General features: G+C 43.6%; 2 protein-coding genes across 14 annotated transcripts; one reads left to right on the top strand and one right to left on the bottom strand.

Moving 5' to 3' along the window:
• The first annotated feature begins 1890 nt into the window (after positions 1-1890).
• LOC108092428 lies at positions 1891-2872 on the top strand. The gene is made up of 2 exons (XM_017192008.1): positions 1891-1922; positions 1974-2872. The coding sequence occupies exon 2, from the start codon at positions 1982-1984 to the stop codon at positions 2657-2659; it is 678 nt and encodes a 225-aa protein (XP_017047497.1). The 5' UTR covers positions 1891-1922; positions 1974-1981; the 3' UTR covers positions 2660-2872.
• A 61-nt stretch (positions 2873-2933) lies between these two features.
• Positions 2934-18711, bottom strand: LOC108092426 (protein Aster-B). 13 transcript variants are annotated; one of them, XR_001771433.1, is made up of 13 exons: positions 17887-18711; positions 12532-12858; positions 11877-12348; positions 9942-10191; positions 8441-9545; positions 8119-8371; positions 7928-8058; positions 7598-7794; positions 6980-7318; positions 5308-5764; positions 5129-5249; positions 4319-4429; positions 2934-4147 (listed from the first exon to the last, which is right to left on the bottom strand). XR_001771433.1 is itself a non-coding variant. In XM_017191998.1 (12 exons), the coding sequence occupies exons 1-12, from the start codon at positions 18189-18191 to the stop codon at positions 4409-4411; spliced, it is 3978 nt and encodes a 1325-aa protein (XP_017047487.1). In that variant the 5' UTR covers positions 18192-18711; the 3' UTR covers positions 2934-4408. The 13 variants fall into 13 exon arrangements, 12 of the variants coding, with proteins under 12 accessions (XP_017047487.1, XP_017047486.1, XP_017047484.1 ...); XM_017191998.1 differs by having other exon boundaries at positions 2934-4429; XM_017191997.1 differs by lacking the exon at positions 4319-4429.
• Between the last annotated feature and the right edge of the window lie 31 nt (positions 18712-18742).

Raw genomic sequence — 18742 nt, 5'->3', positions numbered from 1 at the left:
ATAAAAATGAATAAAAGTTCGTGTGTTGGTTCGGCTGATCTCGAATATCGACTTGGCGATAGAAATTTAAGGTCTTGATTGGCAACCCAGAAGTCATTCAACAAGTTTCGAGACGTTTTTAGAGTAGCAAACGGCGGTTCGGCGATTGAATGTGTCTCGTGAAACTGAAGCATTTGACTCATTTGGGAATGGGTAAAGTGAGTTTCTTCTTCCGTTTTTGATGAGAATGAACATGTGTAAAAAATCTATGTTCTGATTGGGCAAAACTAAGAATTCAAAGATTTTAAGCTTCAAGAAAGGGAAATTGGCCTCTAGAAAATTCGCCTTTGCCCACACACTTTATAATTTCTTTTTAATTCAGTTAGGCAAATGCCAGCTTTCCAATCTTATCAGTCATTAAACTCTCCGAGGGTTAGCGCTGCGTATACGCAATTTGAATGCGTATACGTACTGTGTGTGCGTGCAGTCCGCGGACTTAGATGTGTGGGTGGGCAAAGAAGAGGAAGAGTGAGCGAGAGGAGAGCACTTGAAGCTTGAAACGCTAATAAAATAATAAAAATTTTAAAATGTGTCACCTGCCGGGTCGCTGACCAAATCAGATGGAAAATAACGCACAATTGCATATTAGGCCTAAATAATGATGATTGTTCAGTTTGTAGCGAAATTATTAAGTTTATTGTGTTGCCATAAACTTAAAGCGAAAAAAGTCGACAAGTTGCCGGTTTTGTTGTTGCAGGCTGTGCTCTTTTTTTTCATTTTCGGTGCGTAGCTCTCGGCTCTCTATAAAAAATTATTTTTTCCTGTTGCTGTGTTGGTGGTTTTATTGTTGTTATTTTTTTTTATTTATACGCACAATGTGCAAAATGTGCGAGACACACATACACTGGCACAAACTCACGCACACGCACTTGCTCTTAACCTTGAAAAATAACACAGCCGACTTGTTGTTCTTGCTTTCTGACAGCTTTCTTTTTGTTTTTGCTTCGGTTTTTACTGTACTTTGTTTTTGTTCCACTGCTGATAAGATTCTTATTTTCTTTCTTTTTCCTTATTTTGCCCTTTTTTTGGAGTGCGTAGCTGCGTGCTGTCTGCTTTTTGTGTGTGTGTGGGCCTACAACAAATATTGAATTTCTAGAAAAAGTTTATTAGGCAAATTGTCAAGAATGTGAATAATATGTGCTATTCCAATTTTCGTTCATTCTTGTTTTTTGCTAAATTTTGATTAATTTAGTTTCACAATAAAGAATTGATCCAAACCTTAAAAAACAGGCATTATGAATTAGAACCATAGTGTTTTTTAGGCCCGTGCTTTGTTTTTGAAATAACATCATATAGTAAAAACATTTCGAAAACTTTCCACTGTGTTTATATGGATACTTATTTTTCTGCATCGAAGAGTTGTTGAAAGGCATTCTGAATTTCACAAATGGTTCCTGATTTTTATGAGGTTTAACGAACTTGAACTCTTATCAGTCAGTCAGGTTGGCATTTGTTGATATAGCCCCGGGGGAGAGCTGTAATGCAACAAAAGAAGCGACACAAAAAAAGTCGATGATCTTACTCACTCAGCGTCATGTGAATTTTGCACTTCGAATTGGGAAACAAACAGGGCAATCGAAATTGGGTCGGCGCCTTGAGTTACAATCTTTCTTTGGATGGACTGCGTCTTGCAATTATTAAAGGCATTAACAATTCCTTAGAAGCTGTAAAATCTTAATTACTTTACACAAACTTTACTTCAATTTAACCATTTCAATCGTTCTATTCTGTTGTTTATCCACAATGCCTGAAAGTATGCTTTTTACTGATTTCAAAGCAACAAGGGCGATCCCATGCTCATAGCAATATATTTCCTAACCGAACACAACGTTAGTAGTATTTCAAACGCTTCCCGTTGCAGCACACACATTTTCATTTCACAAGTATCACAAAATATTTTAAATAATTATACATTTTCCAATCTTTTACCCTAGTTCCAAACATGATGAACTCTATACTGGACACACCGATAGCCTCCATCTACGACATGATGATGGAGCGTTATCTGAAGCGGCGTCGCGAATCGGAACAAAAGGAAACTAAGGCCGAGAAGGCAATTCCGCGCCGGATGAAGGAAGACCGCATCGTGGCTGAGGTTAAGAAGCCTTTGGCCACCTCAAAGACATCCCATATGAAGTGGACCTCGCTGGACACCTCGGAAGTCCAGTTTCCAGATTCGGCCAACGCGGTGACTGCCGCTCACCTGACCAAGAAGCAGACTTTCCTGAAGATCCTACCGCCGACGGAGAAGGCGGTGATCAACAGGCTGGTCGAGAAGATATCCAAGGGTCGCACCATGATCAAACCCGTGACACCAAAAGCCGCTGCCGGGATTCCCAGGACGGAGCTCAGCGGTCGTCGCAAGAGGTTTACGGCTCGAGGATCCCTAAAGGACAAGCACAAGCTCAGCAAGTCGAGCACCGCTCAGCTGAAGCGCCAACCGCTTTCTCCGAAAAAAGCAGATCCTGGCGAAAAGGATGCAGCAACGCCGAGCAAGGCGCCAGCTAAGAAGGAACCGAAGGCTTTGCCCGAGAACTCCCGTTCGCCAATGCGATTCCAAAAGCTGTCCGAGGCTTCCAAGAAGTCTTCGGGAATTATTACCAATCGCTGGCGCCTCTAAAAGCAAACATGATGGCCCAAATGCAATTGGAACGCCGTTGTTGTTCCATTGCCAATATTAAAATTTTCCCTTAGTAAGCTATTTAATCGCAGCGATCTCTCATGTGATGGACATCACTAAACTCCACATGACGGCGATCAAAATTAAGAATGTTCTTCAGTGTAGTTTTACCTTGTTTGTATACTCGTACGTGAATAAAAATATTTAATATTATATTTTTAGGAGTGGTATACCAAGTGATATGTCCTTCCACCTTGGTAGTGATAAATTAAAGTACACATTTATTTATTTTTTATTTGTATTTATTTGGTTTTATAATAAATTAGAATTTTCATTACTGCAGCTTAACATTCGGTTTCTTATCCTTGTATGTTTTGTTTCGTAAGCCTAACTTGTGACACAAATTTTAAGCCAATTTTGCGACGGCCCAAATTAATTTGACAAGAATTAGTTTTTAATGTGGGCTTAGCCAGCATATCAATTTTCGTACCTTACACCTAAACGTACTTGCTTAAATATTCTGCTATAATTTCAGTTTCAACTCTTCACATTTAAATCGAACAAGTTGTGGTTTTTAGCTTTTGTTTATTCTGCTCTGGTATTTAAAATGCAACTACTACAGACTAAAAATACTTGGCCATATATATGGTACATATATATAGTGTATATAGAGTATGCAATTATTGGTTTAATCTTGCCTCGCCTTTTGGATAGAATAGTTTTCTGATTTCTGATTCTTGTATTGGTATTGGTATCGGTATCGTCTGTAAACGGGCGCCAAAAAGGGGTAAAGGTAAAGAGTTAGGAGGAGTTGTACAAAAGAACGAAAACATTGCTCGCAATTGTTTCGATTTGTTTTACAAAAATATTGTACACAATAAGTATTTGTATAATCGCTTTTATCAAATTTCCTCTAGCCAAAGACTGGCAATTGTGTTAAAGTTTTATATTAATTATTATACCTTCTCTAGCCTGCCAGTTTTGCGCTTGCTCGACATTTAAATGAATTTTCTAAAACAAAAATTCAGGGCGCTCTCTCTTGATTTTAATCGGTTTTTGGTATGTTGTGAGATATGAAATACTTGAGGAATTTGTAGATACATTTGTCTAAAGCAAAGCCAAGCAAACAGGTGCTGCACATAAATGCCGTAGTAAAAACGAAAACAATTGCTCTAATCTAACTAAAATGCAGCTACTTACGACTTAAATTACACTGCGCTCTTCCTACGACTAAAACATAATCATAAATATTTATAAATGACAAATCGGTTTGTTTCTCTTATAAGTGTGTTGGTTTGTGACTAAATTTTAGTTGAATTTTAAATTCAATTTCAGATTTTTGGTGGCTTTGCTCTTGCCCAAGACATTGCTTTGGGTGTTCTGCCAGCTTGTCGAAGACAATTGGATTGGATTAACTTTACTTGCACAACATTCGCTTAATTTAGTTTACTGCTAGCGTACAATGATTTCAGCCAAAGTTTTTTCAGTCTGAAAAACAGAAAGTATTTGAGTAAAACGAACTAAAATCAAGCTTGTGCTAACATAAAAAGCCATAAACAGGGAAGCAACTAAGATACAGATTAGTCAAACATAAAAGGGGTTAGTTGAGAGTGAATGGGTACTTTTAACATAAATAAATTCCAAATAAAAGTTACTTACAAAAATAACAACTATTGCAGTGAGTTTGTGTGGTGCCTTGGGAATTTGTTTTACTACTCCTCTCTCTCCAAATATTTGACCAACATGATTTCAAAACAACTTTCTTTCGCACTTCATGAAAGCATTCAATAAAATGTACTGACTTTAAATTTGCTCTACGGAATACAAACTTATCTCTAAAGTGTCAACTCTGGTCGAGATAGATGCTGGAAATCAGTGGTTAAAGCTTGGATTTGGATACCAGAACTTGTAGCATTTATCTCTTCAGTCGGTGCCAGAGAAAACCTTCTTTACACCGAGGCAGATGAACATGCAACATTTGGGGTTTGTGTATTGCTAACTAAGAGATCAGTAACAAATGCCCGCGAGTGCAGTGCGTTTCAAAACATTCAGAGCCTTTATCCTTATAATCACACCTATCTCCGCAACTTAATAAAAAGAAATATTTTCATAAAATTCCGTTTGGCAATGTTGAAAACAACTAAGAATCAAATGCAACCAAATCATACATATCAACTTAAAATTCTATAAGTTCGCGTAGTAAGTTAGTTAGATAAACTTCCTGAATTAATTCTTACTTTCTGTGAACCGCTCTGCAATTATGAAACGCACTGCAAGTATACATGTGTGTGGTTGTGAGTGTTAAAGTTACAATTAGTTGTCGCTTGTAGGTTGCTGAAGTCTCTGTTCGCTGCTGTTAATCACCGTCTAATGAGATGCTTAGAATTCAGTGTGCACCGCCATCGACATCGCCTCAATGCTCTGACGCAGCTTGCCATCGTTGTAGATCTTTTCGCAGACAATGCTCACCTTTTTCAGCAGCTCGATGGCAGTTTGGAGCACCTGCTGCCACTTTTGCAGCTCGTTCTCGTGCGCCATTTCCTGGTCGCGCAGCAGTTCCAGCCATTCCTGGTTCGTGCTCGGTAGCTCACTGAAATGGAGAGCGTTATTTCGATTCAGATATGGCCTCTTTCTCGATTTGGACCCACCTCAGGGCCGCCAAACTGGGCAGGCGGGCCCGCCGACTGAGATCCCCGTCAATGCGTTCCTCCAGCTTCCAGAGCTTAAGTAATAATATCACATTTAATGCCAGCATCAAGAACAGCAACAGAATAACCAACAACCACAAGCCCTTGTGTCTGAGTCTGTGACCCTGTGACCCGTGACCGCTGGCCAGTGGCTGTCCGTCGGCGCCGCCCAGGTGCAACTGCTGCTGCTGGTGGAGCTGCTTGTGCGGCTGCAGGTGGTGGAGGTGGTGGTGCGACTGCTGCGGGAGGTGGTGGAGCTGCTGCTGCGTGCCGCCCTCGAGCAGCAGCGGATGCCCGGCGGCGGCGCCGACTGCCGCCCCTGGGACACCGCCCGAGGTCAGCATTTGGGCCTCCAGGGGGTCGACGGCTGGGACCGGACCGACTGGCTCCTCCAGGGGGCGGATTTGGGTGGCGGTACCTGCGGAGAGACGGGGACGAGCGTCGAGAGGAATGGCAAATGGCACGGTTAGAAATCAAACCATTCGAACGGAAAAACCGAAATAATAATATGCAGAAGTGCTGGCAACAGAATCACAACATTAAGATTACAACAAAATATGGATAGCTAGTAAATAAATCAAACTGCAATAAAAAAGCAAGGTGGTTATGTTAATGATAAGCTAGCAATTGTCACAAAGGCTCAGGAGTCGTCGAATCAAATGCACATTCTCGAAGCTTGCAAAGCCGAATAAAAATTAATATTACCAGTGGATAAAACTTTTTCGAAATGGGAGCGTTTCCCGGGAAAAAACATTCTGTCGTAACATTTTATGATCATTGTTTAACGAAATTAAATTATATTTATGTTTAAGTATTTTTTTAATTAGAAAACTGAATTTGCTGATGCTTTCTGTGCGAAATATCAAACACTTATGGAAGAGTTTGGTTAAATAAGAAACAATAAAAAACCTGACGAAATCTTATCGAGGCTTGATAAAACAATTCAAAGTAATCATTACAAGTAGAAAAGTTAATTAGATTAATAAGAGAAGCATTCCAAAATAAGGTAAAAATTCGTGAAACTGTTTGATGATCGGCCACTTGTTCTATTAAACCAGCTCATAAATCTTTTGCCTGTTGTAAACCCTTAATCAAATTAATTACTAAAAAGTCTGATAGTAGACCCCTGCTTTAGTAGAATTTTGTTGTTTCCCTTTTTTATGTGCCTTGATTTCTTTTCTGCATCCGAATTCATGCGACTACATTTAAACTTTTCTAATAAAATTCGTAATCGATCAACGTTTAAATTTTTCATGTTGGTTAAGGTCGGTTTTTTACCCAGTTCATGTCAGACTTTTTTGTTAAAAGGTGACTCAAAACGACACTTTCTGAACACATAGCTTGTTAGATAAGAAACAGAATAATCTGCTACCTTATGTCTTTAACTGATTAGCTGACAACATTTATAACTCCGTTCAAGTGGAAGGCTCAGATAAATGAACCCAAAATAAGTTGAGATTGTTATAGACAACACTTGGAGTTTGCAAATGCAACGCTGATTAGATTAACAGATTACGAGATTGTTTCGGAAACCCAAAGGTAAATATTTTTGGCCTTGAAATATATCTAGAGTTCCTAGCAGTTCCCCTGTGGCAATTGCTCGGCTCGATCGATCCAACTACTCAAGCTGTACCTCTGCTGGACTGAAGTATAGCCTTACGATGGTGCCAATGAGGATGCTGATGGTGGTGATGATGATGGGGAAGCGCGGGCTGGTGATGGTGGTGGTGGGGTAGCCTGTTGTTCTCGTGATGGTGGTGATGCTGGTGATGCTGGCTACCGTGGTGATGGTGGTGGTGATGGTGCATGTGCAGGTGCTGGTGCTGGTGATGCTCGCTCTGCTGATGCGGGTGATGCAATGCCTCTTGGATGCTGTCGTTGTCCGTACTGGTCGCCGTGTGGATGCCGCCAGTGGCGGTGGTCGAGGTCGAGGTCGAGGTGGCGATGGCGATGGCGGATTGCTGATTCATGCCTGAGATGTATGTTCTTTGTAGCTGGTTGTGGCTTTGGGTTCTTAACAGGTGGTTTCATGTTTAGTGGTGGACATGCGTGCGTTTTGTGTGGTTAGAAGAAGCAATGGCAATTGGCATTGGCAGTTATCGAATTATTTGGATTCTGATCGGGTAATTTCATTACAGTATTCAGTATTAGAGAGAAATTGCTTTGCTTTGCTGCTGTATTTGTTGTTCTTGTTGTTGTGGTTGTTGCGTTGTAGTTAATCGGTTACAGTGGCACAGATCGCGATGCTTACCTCTCCTCGGCCGGCGGCCCTTTCCCTTCGCCGGCGGAATGCAGGTCTCGCTCTGAAGTGCGTGCAGCTGGGCGCCGAAGAAGTCCTCCAGTCCCGCCCACGTGTTCTTCTCGATGAAGCCCTTCACAACGCCCCAGATCGACTTCTTGTACTTGATCTGGGTGTGAATTGACAGCATGGTGTGATCATCGACAGTTCTGCGAAACGTAGCGGGATCGAGAGGCCAATTAGAAGGGTTCACGAGGAGCAATTGCGAGTGCAAGTGCAGGCGGTGATTGCTAATCAAAGAACTTGTCGTCGGCACCCGCCGGGTGCAGCTGCATGACTCACCTGGCCAGGCAGAAGTGTATGAGCACACTGAAACTGTCCGCGTATGGAATGCCTGCATTAACACTATTTACGTCTATGGAATACAGTTCGCCCGGCTTGCTGCACTCCCGCTGCGTCTGGTACTCGGTTACCTAAGGGGAACCCATACATTCATTTGACTGCCCATTTAGGGGCGCTATGCACACACTCACCTTTGAGGTCTTGGGCCCCACGGAGGCGGCCAATTGAACGGTGACGTTCACCGTGCGCACCTGCAGACCCTCCTCGTTCTTGGTCCACTCGCCGAGCACCAGGTCCGTGGACTTGCGCATGGCGTGGAAGTCGGTGATGAACTTCGACTTGCTGAACAGCAGATTGAACAACGTGTCCACGTTGATGGGCAAAATGGTGTGGACGATCTGGCGGCCCTCGTGCGTCGACGTGCACTCCGTGGTGGGCACAAATCTAGATGGTTATAAATAAGAAATAAAGTCAGTTCCTTTAAATAGGTATGTAATAATTGCAACCACTTACGGCAGATTGTTCTCCTCGGAATCCGACGAGTCGGAGACATCTGTGGGCACACTCTCGGCGGCGTTGATGCCGTCCTCGCGTTGGCGATGCATTTTTCCCAGCTTGCGCTTGGCTTCAATCTTGGACTCCGCGGACGGAGTTCCCGATGTGGCAGTGGTCAGCGATGAAACGGCTGCCAATGCCGCCGAATTGGAGCCCGTGCTGACCTTCTTCTCGGCGGCCTTCTTCTCGCTGCCACTGCCGCTGGCTGCAGCCGTGTTCGAGCCCGACATGGATCCCGATCCGGAGCCAGAGCCCGCGTGGTTCACAATGGTGGAGGAGGAGGCCGTGGTGGAGCCGGCCGTGCTGCTGCTGCTCGCGGCGGGAGCGCTCATGGTGACGCTGACCGACAGCTCCGTGGGCTTCACCGAGCTGAGCGTCAGCTCCTTGGCGTTCTGCTTCATCTTCTTGTTCAGCTTGCGCGAGCTCTCGCGCGTCTTGTTGTTGTCCGATCCGCTGGCCGAGGCGTTGGCCGAGGACTTCGACGAGTTGAAGAAGTATTTCGTCTTGGACTTGCGGGGAGCCGAGGCTCGGACGCCGCCGCCGCTGCTGGCGCTGCTGTTGCCGCTCTGCGGGAGCGGGGGGTTCGACTGGGTGGACTGGTTCGACTGCTGCGACTGCCGCTGCGACTGGCTATCGTCATCGATCGCCGTCTGGAAGTCAAAGTCCGTCTCGTTGTCGTTGTCCAGCGTGGGGTCGATGTAGTCCTCGTCGTCGGTGGTCAGGCCGAGCTCTTCGCCGTAGCAGGTGTGCACATGCTTCCAAATCTCCTGGGGCGAGAACTGCTTGTTCATCAGCGTGTTCTGCCAGACGCGGAAGAGCATCAAGAAGCTCTTGTCGCGCGAGGTGAACGTGGCAAAGAAGTACTTGTCCTTGCCGCTGGCTATCGATATGGCGTTGGGTATCACCAGCGCAGTCTTCTCCTTGGTTATCGCCGTCACATCCTTCCACTTGATGCTCAGGTACGTCTCCCAGCTGAAGATGTTCGCGTGGAAGCAGACGTAGTTCTGCGACACGTACAGGCGGCCCTGGACCAGAATGTCGCGCTGCAGGGCACACGAGTAGTCTGCGGAAGGAGATAATCGCTCGAGTTAATTGCTTCAATTGGGTTTTACTACAATAGCCGGCGGTGTTAATTGATGATTACACTTCTTAGTTCATTTACTTCAGGGCAGTTGTCAGTCACTTACTTCAGGATTGCTTTAAAAAATCAGCAACTAACACGAGGTTTCAACTTTAGTTTTATTTCCAAAAAATTCTTTAAGCTTTCTTATGATGATACATTATGTATTATTTTATTGCACGATAAGCAGTTAGTTTCCCATAAGTCACACTTCGTTGCTTATTGTACAGTAAAATGAATGTTTAATGATATCAACATTTAAAATTTAATAAGAATGAGGAAAGCAAAGTGGAATCGTTTTTGGACTGCTCCCCGGCTGGATCGACTCGAGGTACTCACCCACAATCAGGCGCTCATCGTTCGGCACGTCCTTGAAGAGCTTCTTGAAGTCCTCGGCCCGCGACTTGTAGTTGGGGTAGATGACGTTGTACCAGGACTTCTTCTTGGCCCGCTCCGAGAGCCGGGAGGGCTTGGCCGGCTTCTCGTTGGAGGTGGAGCTGCTGCTGGTCACCTGCTGCTCCCGGTCGACGCGCAGCAGGCTCAGCTCGTGCTGGGTGAGATCGCTCAGGCGGTGGTGCGAGATGTCCTGCTGGGAGACAAGCGAGAGGGAGAGCTGATCAAACACCATGAGGATGTCCATTTGCTGCGGGCTGCGGTGGCGTGAGCAAACATTGTGGCTCTAACTATTATAGCACCAGGCAGCTGAATATCAATACCGTTGTTTTTTCCCTTTGGCTCTTGGCTTTTGGGCCACCTGTTCGATCGTACCGTCACTCTGTTTGTTAACTCTTTTTCGGGGTGACTCACGCCCCTTCGCAGGAAAGTCTCTTCGGCCAGGTGTTTGGTGTTACTTCTTATCACACCTCACGCTTGTCGTTCGTTTACGACCCCCAATTATTTACACAAAGTTCGCTGCAGTGCCCGCGTTATAAGTTTGTGTTGTTCTTTTTTATTCGCATTTGGTCGCCGAGACGCTTCGTCGCTTATTGAAATCTAATTTGCCATTGACGTTCGGCGGAGGAGCTGCTCCGCTCACGAAGCGTTATCACTACTGTTGGCTGGCCAGCAAAAAGAAAAAGCTTGGGCCCAAAAAATTTATGTCGCGAGCTTTCGCGCCGAAGGGTGATTCTAATCTGCGAGGTGAGAGGGTAGGCGTTTGCCCACACATGCTGCTTATCAGCCAGAGATTAGATTGAACTGGTAGATGGCCAATATGCGGCTATTAATCCCCATCCCCAAGTCTGTCTGTCTCTCTCTCTGTCCACCCATCTGGCTATCCATCCCAACTGGCTTTCTATCTGTCAATCGCCTGATCGATTGATCGTCCGCTCGAGTGTGTTTAATTTGATTTGTACACTTAGCTGCGCTGCGGCTGTTTCACACCTTTTTCGGGGTGTGTGTTGTGCCTAATGGCTAACATCATCAGATGGTTTGCATGCGAGTTTGGAAAGCTTGCCAAGCTTTTCCTCACAACTCGAACAAAAACGGAAATAGTTGTGGCTTGCCCTTCTACCCATAAAGATATGAAATCACGTTGGAATCTACCAATGTGAACTTGAAAATATTTTGGTTGCGAAACCACTAAAATTTAGAGCAAGTCAACATGCGTTCAGCTTAAAAACAATCTATACAACTTTTTGGGCTATCAGCTTCAGTACATTTAAATTTACATTTTGAATAGGCAGAATTCTCAGTTGATAAACTATAATTAAATATGTACACCCCTTTAAATTTACAGATAGAAGAAAGCTGTTAAACTGTATTGTCTTATCAGTTTTAAAAATAAAAAAACTTTTACATTCAAAGTCACTCCCCACTTTGCTCAAGCCTATTTTAATTTGGGTTCATAAAAAGGTTAATGCGAAAGCAAATTAACTACCTTCAGAGTGACGTGATTATTTAAATTTATGCAAATGATAAAAAACTGTAGACTGGTGAACACAATAAACGCAAATATGACGAAATAGGTCTAATGCATTTGATTAGTATTCGTTGGATGAACAATTTTCTAAACGTCATGCTCACAGGTAAAAAAAAAACTGTTCTTGCTCGTTCAGCAAAACTTTGAAAGATAATATGTTCGAAAAAATGCGACATTAGTCGGTGGTCAAAAACGTGATGCAGAAATATTTGTTGAAACCTGAGTCATTCCCACTTTGGAGGTAAATTTCAATAGGTGCTTTTACGATAAGTGTTTAGATCGGCACAAGCAGATAGGAACTCCAATTCTTAGTTATTCCTTTATCCCATCTGCTGACTATCCTCACCACTTACCTCATCGCGTCCGCTGCTGGATGTGGATAGCTTCGCCTGGGTCTTTCCCTTGGAACTGGTGGAGCTCTTCCGGCTGCCGGGACTGTCCGACTGGCCGCCAGGAGCGATGAAGCCGTTGGAGTCGACGCTCTGCGGCTGCTGTGGCTGATCCTTGCTCGACTCGCTGGACACGATGTTTATGCTGGGAGTGGCTCCCGGAGCGGCAGTTGAGCTTGGGCCAGGAGGACTCGAGGAAGCGCCGGCCTGGGTCAAGCTGAGGTTGCTGCCGGAGGACTCGTTGGCACCTGGAGCCGCGCCGGCTGATGGCGATTCGCCGGCTGGAGGGGAAGCACTCTGTCTGGAGGACGTCGATATGGAGACGCTGCTCTGCTCGAGGCTGCCGGCAGCTTCCTGGATGGTCAGGAGTTTGGTGCTCAGACTACTATTTGTTGTGGTGCTCGTGATCGTGATCTCCTCGGTGATCGAATCGCGCCTGCAATGGCAGAGAAAGAGTATTTAGCAAGGACTCAACTGGATGGCACTCCAACTACAACTATAGCGATTAAATGGAAAAACTCTTGAACTAGGCATGCAAATTTGGAAGTACGGGTGAATTCTCTTACGGAATTGGACCATCGCCTGGCTGGAGAGTTTCCGGAGCACTGATCCCACCTACCTGTCGCCACCACTGCTACCAGCCGCCGCCTCCGCCTGCTCCTCCTCCTTCGGCTGCGATGGCTGCTGGCTGTCATCGGGATTATCCTGTGACGGCGATTGCGATTGCGATTGAAACTGTGACTGTGACTGTGACTGGAGCTGGGATTGTGTCTGTGTCTGTAACTGTGACTGTGACTGTGACTGGAGCTGGAGCTGATCGGGCTGGGTGGTCTCGGGTATCATGTTGGCATTGGCAGGGGTCTGACTACCGCTCGGACTTTCGGCAGTCGCGGCGCTTATGGTTACACTGGATGTTGTTGGGTTGTTTTTTTCACTATCTTTAATCCTACAATAAAATGCATATATAAACAAATCAAAATAACAATGCCAAATCAAAACACATGCCCAAGACGAGATAACAGCAGGAGCAACTAAATCTTGTACAACGAAATACTTGAGGACTTAAAAACCAGAGGAAAAGGATTTTGGGGATTAAATATCTACAGACCTGAATATGACCACAACAATTAAGTACAATGAAATTCGAGCTACTTAAGAGTAACAATTCAGAGCAATCGTCCCAATGAAATATAATATTTTATTACTACTGCGTAACCAGTTACATTGTTCCATTAAAAATATATGTATAAAACCTCTTTAAATCTCTTTAAATCGCATAGCTACTAGATGGCTGTTTAATAGGCATTCATTCCAAGTAAGTCAGATAAAGAAAAGACCACAGGTGGCACCACTTCACTTCATAACTCATTATTTAAAATTGATAAAGGTTAACTTTTCTCTCACAGGTGCACGGATTAGATAAGTCCTTTGTCTTTATAAAGTCCTTAATAAAAAACTTTTCATTGAACCACTAAAAGTTGCCAGCAAAGCTTTTCAATTGTTGTTATTTTATTGACATTTTCCAGGAAACTTAATGGATTATTGAGTGCCTTGATATATGGCAACTATAAACCACTTTCAAAAGTCCAATAGCAGTTGCTCCTGGCAATTAACAAAGAGCCATTAATGTTTCAGCAACACAATCTACTCCATTAGTCATCGGCCTCGATAAGGAAGCCCCAGATGGCTGATGGGTTGATGGTCCTATCGACCACCGCCAATTGACTTGTTAGGCAAACATTTGTGGCCTTAACTGATCGCTGGCTTAAGTAATTTCTCTCAAAACTAATTTCCGCTAATTGTTCGCTTCGGCGATAGCCCACAATCAGTCGCACGCACAAATAGATCGAATTGTTCCCAGGCCCCGGATAGATCTTTCCTTCCATACCAGAGAACCCGGTGTTTCCGACTTTTTCGCAACGTTCGCCGCAGCATTTTCCGACGCGATTACTCTACTATATATGTTGTTTTCAATTAGACGTGCTCTCGCCTCCGTGGGCTGCGACGGAATGGTGTACCAATTGCCATTAAACGATTGTAATCAATTCCATTGTGCACTACTCTTCCACTCGCGAGTGGGCGTGTGTGTGTTGTGTGTGCTGTGCCACACAATTGTTATTATTTTTCTAATATATGTATTCCCACACTAGCAGCAATCTGTTTGGCACTGATAAGAACGATAAGATACTCCCAGCACTGAGCTTTGGGCGAGCGTTAAGTGATCAGGGAAAGGCTCTACTCGAGCGGATTTGTTCAAACAATAAAGGCTGGCCGATTTAACCCAGTTCCTTAATCTTTGTTGAGCCTGAAAAAGCAGCGAAACTCGCTCTATTTTAAGCCAAACATATGTAAATTAAAGAGCGCCTGCACTCGGAATATATAAAGTGTTAAATATGCAAATTAAGCCATGACACAATAGTTTTTACTGTTTTTAAAGCTCTTTGAGTTCCCGAGCACCCGAAAAGCCGATGTAATACAAGTGTACTTCAACGAACTAATCAGCCTAATCAAGGGACTTGCATCAAGGACATAGGGGTCTTTGTGTTCGGAAATGTTTCCACATTCAACAGAAGCCAATGCAAATACAAACACTGGTTTCCGCTCCTCTCGCTTATCAAAGATCGACCCCCAAGGGATTGCGGAGATCAGCTCAAACACTCTTATCAGTGCAGTGCAGTTCAAGTTCATGAAAATACAATCTTGCTGGGATGGAAAGCACTCGTAAACAGAATCGAGAGGAGTGAACACCATTAAACGACGATTCGCCCTCATTAAACGAGTACGTATTTATAATTGCCGAGAGCCAGCTCGGATGTGTGAAAGATCAGAGATAATGTAATGGCTTATAATTTGTATATAGAATTTATATCATGTGCTTATGGGGAGTTCAGAGGTTGCGACGGCGATCTGAGATAACACTCGAAATAACAAAGTACTTTGTCAATGGTTTCCAGTTTTGCGAAGTTCCAATATATGAAATAAGCATTCGATACACTTGATCATTACAATAAGACTTATACATATATATTTTCGCAACGCCAGGAAACAACTATGATGCTTCCCCTAAATTGACGTCTTACTGGTCTGCAGAATAAATTCTGCGAAACATACGAGATAAAACGCTCGTGATTCAATGCTATTTATAGACCCAACAAACGTCATTTTGGTTAATTAGGAAAGATAATTTACTAGGCATTTTTGGGGGAGGGCAAGTCAGAAGGTTCTCGTCGGAGAAATGGGTTTTTATTTATAGTTTTAGCACAACAATCAGTATTTATCTGAAAACACAACAATCGTTTCCAGCAATTTCTATTTTATATATGCATAATCGTTTTTGTTTTCAAAAATTCGTGACCTAAACTGTCTGACTAAAGTTATGGCCCATTTTCCTTTGTTTGTTTTTAAATGTGTGATCAGAATTTTGCGAAACCCCATTGCAATTGTGTATGAGAAGTTATCAATGGGAAATCTTGTTCTGAATTGTACGCAATTGCTGATATACTGTGTATCAATTATTTGTACATACGGCAAGTTATCATTACGAATGAAATTGCACCGTCTGGCGGCTTGAATAATAGATACTTCCCCCCTTGAACTCTGGCCTTTGGGGTCGCAAAGTGCTCTATTAGTCATGGGAGCCGGAATCCGAATGCATTTCCGACATGAAAGGCCACTGGCCATAAAACTAACTACCGCATTAGCCGCCCAAGAATAGCACTCCGTCCAGAGCTCGCAATTGTTGTACTACCAACATCGAAACATCGAAACCTCTAAACTACTTAAACTCGGAGAAAAATCAATAGTGAAGAGCGAAAAAGTATTACATTTTCTTTCGCTTGGCTTTCTTTGGTTCCACATTCAGTGTTTTCCTCGGCGGCTTCTTTATTTCCTCCTTCGGCATTGGTTGGCAGTTCTGTATTGCTCAACCGAAATCTATGTCATCGCTGAAGAACGAGCAATGGGGAACCGACAAAAAAAGTGGCCAAAAGTGGCAGAGTCTGGTCTCTGCCAGCGCGAAAATGTGATGACGAAACGTAAACACGGCAAAATTATTCTTATTTTTAGCACCGCTCGGCGAAATGTCATTAATTTATGAACTATCCCACACACATCCCCACCGTTTTGCTGTTAATTATTTAATTAATTTTCCGTGTTCAGAGCCGCCGTTTTGTTCTCTTTGTTGATTGTCATTTGTTTGTCTAGTTGTTTGTTTGTTTGGTTGTTTAAGGCACGCGATGGCGAGATATGGGAATTTCAGAAGGAACACAGAGACCGATTCTCGTTCGAAAAGTGGGAGCTCGTGCCGGGCACGTCATCCCAGCTCGACGTTCCGATTTGCACTCAAGAGCAGCCGCCGCGAGAATAATGGCAATCCCCCCGTTTGTTTGGTTTGGGGTTGGAAAATCGGACCGCGAGATAGGAGACCTCTGCATACACTAGCCGCATTATTTACGGGCTTATTTACGGACCCTATAACTTCGCAGAAAGCAGAGAGCCCAAAGGAAAAGGCACTAACTTCCCACCGGAGGCTATGCAAATGCACATTCGAGTGGATTGCCTCCTACTGGGGATTCCAAATATACAAATGCGAACAGACACCAGCCAAGGCTAATCGAAAATGTTTTTATTTTTGTGGTTTACGTGGAGAACGCTTGGGTGCACAAGACATAGATTGTATATTTTGTTGGCATATATAATTACAGTGGGTGGGTGGGACCATTAACCGCTCGCAAGAGCTGTAAAGTGTGGAAATCCTTGAAAATGGTTCAATTAATGCCCAAATGGGAGTGTTAAATGTAACTATTTTATCGGGCTTGCTAAATGGGGCATTGTGCTAAAACTAGCTCAAATGATCGCATTTTTTAACCGCAACTAATTAAACTGTGAATTTCGTTTAACCTGTGAACTTTTGCTCAGTGCTAGTAAATAAAACACAATGAAATCCCAAAAATAAAGGTGAATGAATTCTTTTGTTATAGTATTATGTTGGAGCTAGCGAACTTTTCTTTTTTTTTATAGAAGAACTCATAGTTTTACGAGTGGTTCCACTTACAACTCCCCAAAGGCGATAAACTCTCAAGAACGTAAGGAACTTGCACTTGCTATTTGAATATGGTATTGTTGACCTGTTATCTATTAATTTAGGTAACCATACTTTTTCTTTATTTTGAATTCATTCACTAAATTAACAGATAACCAGTTCAGTGCGACGATAACCCAGACACATTCGCTGACTTACTAAAGTAAAGAAAGCAGTTGTTTGTTCACTGGCTCTGTTGTTCCCCTGCCTCAGTTTCCACAAAATCGATATCCTACAGCGCCTTACAGCGACGAAACGCCCTGTACGACGAGGAAACTGTTGCGCAATAATGGCAAACGCTATCAAAATGCAAGAAGTAAGAGGTGTGGGGCAATTAGTCTGGGGCAACCCGTATTATCACTCCGCTGAACACGGGGCGCACTTGGGAGGGGGTTAGCGGGTAGATAAGCCAAAACTGAAAGGAACAAAGAGGGGCTTATAACGACATGCAATATGACTAGCAACGGGTTAGACATGCAAACCAGCGGGCAACCTACACCACAAATTAACACGCTTAACTCTTATGTTTCTTGCACACAGAAAGAAATCAGATCAAGGGTGGTTCGTATGCTCGAGGTCGTCTTTAAAGAGTCAGAAATTAAAATAAAATGATAACCTTTAGTTTTACTTCACGGCATGGTGGGCTTAATCGTCTGATTAAACTTGTCAACATAAAATGAATCATATAATGAATCCAGAACTTGTTTACAACAAAAAAAAAAAACATTTATTACAAACAAAATGTCATAATTACAACGCATAAAATAAATCTACGATAATCCACAACTAAGAGCAAACCTTCCTTTCATCTAATTTCTTTTCGTGTAAAAGAATAAGACCTTAGATTTTGGATTAATATGTTGGTTAGTGGGCTATCGGGGCGTGGCAACTCACATGGGCGTAACATTTAGACTGGCCGTGCGTTTGTGCTTGCTTTGCGAGGACGAAGGACGATGGAAGAAGCTGTGGGCGGTGGCCAAGGACTTGGGCAGAGCACCCTGGCTGGAGGACTTGCGCAGGACCCCGAAGCGGGAGGAGGATCCTAGTCCCGATCCTGATCCCGAACCAGATCCAGATCCAAATCCCGATCCTGATCCCAGTCCCGATCCAGATCCGGAACACGAGGCCAGCGAGGAACTCGAAGAGGAGGAGGACTTGTGGTGCTGCTGTTGTGCCCGCTGCTGTGTGACAAAATGCATGACCACACGGCACACACCCTGCCGCTCCTGTTTCCTGTCCCTGTGCTGTGTGATTTCCTTTGGTTTTGTTTATCAAATCACCCCTGCCTATTTGTTTATTCCAACTACTTCTTTATGTGGCACTTGCTGACGTCTGCGGAAGTTGCTTTTTCTCTGGTTTTCTGGCTCACATAACTAACTAAAATCACTGCTTCATTCGGTTTTTCACGGAGCTACCGTTTCTGCGCGTTTAAATGCGGGTTTTGGTTACTTGCAAATGAGATTCATCTGTAAATTCAGGCGTTTCTGCTGCCCACAGTGCGATTTCTTCACTTTTTTGCGCATAAAAAGTATACATCGTTAGCAGGGTTGCTAAGTGTGCCAAATACCAGACGCCGCTTCAAAAAACGGAGAGATTTTTCGCAGTTTGGCTTTTCAAGAGCGGATAATAAGCTTGTTTTTCAGCGTCTGTGTTTAATTTACTCCCCCTTGTTCTTTTTCAGTGAATAAAGTGTGTATATAAATTACGGAAAATGGTCGACACCATGGCAACTCGAAAGATATTAATATGC

This window comes from Drosophila ficusphila, unplaced genomic scaffold (genome assembly GCF_018152265.1).
Source record: "Drosophila ficusphila isolate 14025-0441.05 unplaced genomic scaffold, ASM1815226v1 contig_412, whole genome shotgun sequence".
NCBI lineage: Eukaryota > Metazoa > Arthropoda > Insecta > Diptera > Drosophilidae > Drosophila > Drosophila ficusphila.
This window is presented reverse-complemented; position numbering and strand designations above follow the sequence as displayed.